The sequence below is a fragment of the Sminthopsis crassicaudata genome, chromosome 3 (genome assembly GCF_048593235.1).
Source record: "Sminthopsis crassicaudata isolate SCR6 chromosome 3, ASM4859323v1, whole genome shotgun sequence".
NCBI classification, from domain to species: domain Eukaryota; kingdom Metazoa; phylum Chordata; class Mammalia; order Dasyuromorphia; family Dasyuridae; genus Sminthopsis; species Sminthopsis crassicaudata.
The window spans coordinates 510240952-510246951 of NC_133619.1; the positions used below are offsets into that span (position 1 = coordinate 510240952).

Genomic DNA, 6000 nt, shown 5'->3' on the forward strand with positions numbered 1-6000 from the left:
ATTATTGAAGGAAACAAATAGCATGTTAAACTAGAAATACCATTGCAAAAAGCAATGGATTTGGACTCAGAAAAGATGCTACTTTTAATACTTGCTATCTTGTTACTACAAGCAAGTCACAGGATCATAGGAACAAAGAGAGCTAAAAAGAAATTTATAAACCACTGAATCCTATCTCTTAGGAGGAAGCAGAGGATCATAATAGCTAGCTAGTAATAATAGCTAGCATTTACATAACTTTAAAGTTTGCAAAATGGTTTACAAATATTATCTCACTTGATACAGTAACAATAACAGCTAATATCTATATAGTATTTACTATGTTCCAGGCAGTAAGAACTGTCTTATTTCATGTTCACAATAAAGCTTAAGGGTAGAAGCCATTATTATCCCTATTTTATAAATGAGGGAAATGAGGCAAACATGGGTTAAATTAATTTGTCCAGGGTCAATCCCAGAGCTGGTGTTTCATGCAGCATTGGAACTCAGCTGCTTAGATGAGGAAACTAAAGCTGAGAGAGACTAAGTGATTTGCTCCGGTCATCTAGACAACTATCTCTCAGTAAGTATATGAGACAAGATTTGATCTCAGATTTTCCTGATATCAATTCCATTGTACTACTCAGTTGTCTCTATTATAGCCTCACTACCATCACATTTAGATTTCATCCATAAAATGGGGATAGTACTACTTAAATAATCTATCACAGGACTGATATAAGGAAGAAATGAGATGATGTGCTTTGTAAATAATCAAAAGCAATATTCTCATTTAACCCTTTAACATGAAATTATTTTTCATTTTTTACATATGATTTGCTTGTCCATTCTACTGTCAGTTGAGACTTTTAACAAAATTTCTAGAACATTAATACAAGAAATAAAGACTCTCTTTTGATACAGTCACTACTCCCTCTATAATTTAAGTTATCTAATTCCACCATATTGCAAGGTACTCATCCACTAACTGCAATGTTACCTTAACCATGAACATAGGGAATCTTCAAAAACAAAAATTACATCCAATACTTTCATTTTCTCTCCTGAATTAAGTATTCCAGGATCTTAAAGTCAGATTTTTGGGGGGAGAGGGGGTCAAGTTCCAGTGAATATTTTTTTTTTTTTTTACTTTCTGTTGAGCCCAAAGACATTATCAGCAATCCCTGGAACTGCCCACTTTGGTGTATAATGGTTTTGAGAATTCAACAGTTTAACAGGATTAAAGACAACCAAGTAGTTGTCTTTAAATATACATCTCAGGGATTCAGCTGAGAGGCCATTTAAAATTAGATTCACTATTATGATGCTTGACATTTGTTTGATTTCTTCACAACTGCATTATATACTGTAAATTTCCCCTACTGAAGAAAAGAAAAGGGTTGTATTGTGCTTGCTTCAGTTATAATTTCCAGCTGTGTCAAAGCTCCAGCAGCCGAAAAGCAGGAAATCCAAGAGGAAATTCCATCATCAGTTCCTGGGGTTTTGTAATTCAAATGTTCTTCCAAAAGGGAGATATCACAGGATTTTTAAAGGTGTTTGCTGTGACCTTACCTCATGTCTTCAAGTAAATCACATTCTGCCTGATGTTTGGCCTGAAGTTTTGTCATCTGTTCAACCTGAATATTTTTCAGTTCTTGTGTAACTTTCACCTACAATATACCAGAAATTGGTGTAAATAAGATGCACTGTAAAATGAACAAGATTAAAAAAATACTAAATTAATATATTACATGCTCTTCTTGTAGTTCACTGTCTTAGCGCATCTAGAAAATAAAATGTTTTACAAATAAACTAGCCAATCAGGCCAAAGTACTTGTTTAACTAAAGGGTAGATGACCAATATCATTTAAAAGATGTCAAGGTAGATCATCATCTGAGCAAGCAGGCACCCATATTCTCTTATTATCATCTAAAAGAATCAATTTTCTTTTTCTACAAATCTAAATGGATATATCCATCTGTAAAAATCAAGGGGAGAGTGGGGAAGAGAGAAATGAAAAGAAACTGTCCTTCCTCGTATACATAATGTTTAATAAATACTAGTTGCATAGTCATGAAATGGGCATCGATTAAATAAATTATACCATAATGGCTGCATGTAGCAAAATGCCTGAGGATGATACACTCATTTCATTGGCAGCCCAAACAATCAGAAACACTCTCACAAAAGAGAATATATGCTAACTTAAAGAGAGGAAAGGCTAGCCCTTTAACCAAGACAGTGAACTAGTATCCTAATGACTTTAGATGTTTACTTTAAACGTCTATTTGGATTGAGGTTTTTGGTGGGGGAAAGATAGCAGAATATCTCCTGGCACTGTCTTGAAGCCTATGCCGTTGGGATGAGAATTTGTCTAGCACCTTGAGAATTATTACCCAGCTACACTGAGGGGCTGTGTGTGACTGACATTCCCAGCAGCAAGGGTCAAATTTGCTAAAGAAACCCAGATTTAAGTGTTTTAAAAGGGGGGGAGGGGGAAGCACACATTAGTGAATTTGACATTAAGCAAACGTTTAATTTCATAAAAGAAACAACCCCTTCTATATGGCTAAAGGGGGCTGAAGTTAGGGTGAAAGGATAGTAGTTTGTGATGGGAGAAAAGGTAGTGGGCACAAACCTGACACAAATCCTTCCTTCTTTCTATCCTAGGTGCTCACTCCTATTGCTTCACTCACCGGCCTTAGACTTGAAACAACCGCAAATGAATACACAACTTCCCCCCCACCCATATCAGTGGTAGTTGGGAACTCGGTCTGAAACACCTTGCCCAAGGGGCCAGGTAAGGCTATTTAGAAACATGGACCTTTGTGGAATAGGATTCCAGAATTGGGAAAAGTAGAGCCTCATTTTACTAGTAAGAAAGGGATCTTAGAGGTCTCTTAGCACAACTCCCTTATTTTACATATGAAGAAACTGAGGACCAAAAAGGGAAAGGGACTTTTCCAGATAACGCTACTAGAGAGGAAGTGTCAAAGGCGAGATTCAGACTCAGGGCTCTTTACATTAGACCCAGCTCTTTTCACTCTGCCACGCTTGCCTATTCGGGAAAGCCCGGTAAACCTTCATTTCGGGAGGGGGGGTTTGTGGGAAGGGGGGGAAAGGGGAAGGAAGGTGAGGAGATGAAGGGGTGTGACCATTTCAACTTCTCCCCTCTGGCTCTCAGAGGAAAACCAGGCCCAGCGGAGGAGTAGAGAACACAACCAAATCCTGCAAAATGGGGGGCGGCGGGAGCGGAGGGCGAAGCCTTGGTGCAGACTAAACAATAATACACTGATTCGCACAGGGTTCTGCTGAATTGCAGGGGCTTGCTGGGTTCCTTAGCTCTCTTTGCCTTCGTGCAACCCCGAAATGCACTTTGCAACGAGAATGCACTCTCCTGGCGCGCGCACAACACATACACACACAAACACATATACACACACATCAATACAACTCCTGCAAACAGAGCAGGCTTCCACCTCCTTCCCAGAGAGGGAGCGGGCGAGGATGGAGGAGAGATGGGCCTCGAGGGGCGCGGGGTTGCGACTGGACAAGGAAAGAGACCCACATCCCGGGCTGCTGCGGCAAGGGAAGCCGCGAGTCCCGGAGCTACAGATCCCGCCCGAGGCTGGGAGAAGCCGACTGCAGGACTAGCAGCCTTTCTCCTTCGCAGCTCGCAGCAGCTGCAGAGCCCGCCGCCCCCACTTCCACAGCTCCCCGCGTGCTCCCGCCCCCGCCCGGCCCCAGCCGCAGCCCCGCCGGCTCGCTCACCTTCCTCGGCGGCGGCTGCATGATGCTGGAGGGACATGAATCCTCTCCCAGCGGCGGCGGCGGCGGCGGCAGCAGCGGCAGCGGCAGCAGCTACAGAAGAGACTGGGGAAGGGGAAGGGGTGGGGGAGAAGGAAGAGGGAAGGGGGTCGGGCCGGACCCTGCCCGGGGGTGTGCGGGTATGCAGCTTTCCCGGGCAGCCCCAGGAGGAGGAGACCCAGGGGAGGGCTGGCTGGGCCCGGTGCGTGTGAGTCTCCCAGTGTGTCTGTCTCTGTGTGCAAGGTTTCCCTGGCGGCCGCAGGAGGAGGAGACCTGGGGGAGGGCTGGGCTGGACCCCGGGCTGTGCGTGTGTGCGCGCGTGTGTGTGCCAGAGAGCGAGCTCCCGAAGAGGCGGGGACCCCGCGCGGGCGGGGGGCTGGGGCTGGACTCTGCTAGCAACTGGGAGGGGCGGGGGGCTGACTCTCTCCCATAGCCGGGGAAGGAGGAACCCCGAGAGAGAGGAAACGGGGAAAGGGGGTCTGTATGGCCTAATCGAGGCGGGAATTGCGCGAAGTGGGGGTGGGGAAGACCCCAGGAGGTAGAGAGGAAGGCAGGGGCACAGGTCCTCCCGGAGGGAGTGTCTACTACTGGGAATACAAGTGGGCTGAGAGAAGGGGAAGCTTCGAGTAAGATCCGAGAGGAGGACGACGCTGGGGAAAGTGGGCAAGGGGAAAAGTCTGCAGCTTCCTCCCTTTTTCCGGGAAAGAACAGGAAAGAGTTCTTTCAGGCCTTAGGGGGAGAGAATCTGATCCCTTCAGGCCAGGAGAAAGGAATTTCTAGTCTCTCGAATCCGGGGACAAGAGAGATCTAATTCTGTGAGAAGGCAAGATTTGGGATCCAGTGGACCTGAATTCAAATTCTGTTTGTTCCTAAGTGTTCTTTGTCAAATGACTTACAACCTCTCTGGACCTCCCATCTGCAAAACTAGGGTTGCAGCCTCTCAGGTCCTTCCAGCACTAAATCTATGAGCCTGTGAACTCCTCAGGACACTTTGTAATCATTCCTTCTCAGGTTAAAGGATGAAGAGCAAAGTGCCTCAGGTCAAATCTCTCAGGTAAAGGCAAGAAGAGAGAGGAATGGTCCTTGAGTCAGAGGAGGTGAGCAAGCTTGGTTCCTTGGGTGAGGGAGGAAAGAAGGTCTAGTTCCCTCGGGTCAGAAAAGGGCAGTTCTGTCCCCTCGGGTCAGAGTGGGGGGGGACCAAAGAAGGGGATAGCTTTGATCCCCTCGGCCAGACCTGGAGAGGCGAGGCTGGGGGACAGGTCAGACTTCTCAGTCAGAGGAGGAGGGGCAGGTCCCAAGGGGCCGGGTCTGAGGCGGTGCCTCTGGGAGAGTGGCGGCCTCGGCCGGGGCTCTAGGAGAGCACTGTGCAGCCTTCTCGCCCCTCCTCGGGCCCGCGGCGGGTGGGCCGGGGGCGGAGCTGACAGGCCCACCGCCCCGGTCAGCGCCTACGTCCCTCCTCTTCCCGACGTCGCCCCGCCCCGCCAGGCCGCCAGAGGGAGGTAGTGCATCCGAACTGGCCCGACCTCCTCCCTACTGGAGGCTTCGTTGCGCCTCCTCTCCTCCTCTCAGGGGCGGGGCCTCTGCCACCTTAGAGCCGGCGCTCCGCTTTCCTCTCGGAACCGTTGGGCGTGAGGAACCAGCAGCTGGGGGGAACTTGTACGAACTGCACTAAGGAGGAGATGGCTGGCCACGAGTACTGGCGTGTAGAACGTCCCAGACACTCCCCTCAGCCACCCTGATGCACCAGGGGCGCGTTACGGGCGCCTTCCCGCCAGTACCAGGCGCGCGCAGGCTCCCGGAGCCTTTCCACTCCGTCTCTTCACTCACCCCCCCACCCCCACCCCCAACACGCCTCCACGCCTAGGGTGAGAGGGAAAACTATGCTAATACGCGGACACAAGCTCCGCCCCTTCCACTTTTTTTCCTCTCCTTCCTCAGTCAGCTCGGATGCGCCTGTGCGGGACTCGCTAGTCCTTAGGACTGGTGCGCGTGCGCTGTGGGGTGCAGGCCACACTGCTGGACTTGCGGAGCGCCTTGCGGGGTTGCCTCTGGGCGATCTCTTTTTATACGTCACCCCCTCTCCCCTCCTAGTTTTATTCTTGGGATAGTGTCAGAGATCCGTTTGCATCCAGGCTGCTCAGGCCCAGTTAGTGTGTCCTGCGGGGAGGCCGGGCGCTTTCGGGGGTGGGAAAGGACGCGCGGTCCCGCGGCTC

The 6000-nt window shown here is 49.1% G+C and overlaps 1 protein-coding gene across 3 annotated transcripts in view; it reads right to left on the bottom strand.

Annotated features, from left to right (window-relative positions):
• Window positions 1-4776, bottom strand: part of FCHSD2 (FCH and double SH3 domains 2) — a 372664-nt gene extending 367888 nt beyond the window's left edge. Inside the window, exons 1-2 of one of the 3 annotated variants that reach the window (XM_074304006.1) lie at window positions 3752-4776; window positions 1552-1649 (exon numbers count right to left, since the gene is read on the bottom strand). In XM_074304006.1, coding sequence (XP_074160107.1) covers window positions 1552-1649; window positions 3752-3772 — 119 coding nt within the window. In that variant the 5' untranslated portion in view covers window positions 3773-4776. The remainder of the gene's footprint in view (window positions 1-1551; window positions 1650-3751) is intronic. The other 2 variants (XM_074304004.1, XM_074304007.1) reach the window with 2 other exon arrangements.
• Window positions 4777-6000: the final 1224 nt, after the last annotated feature.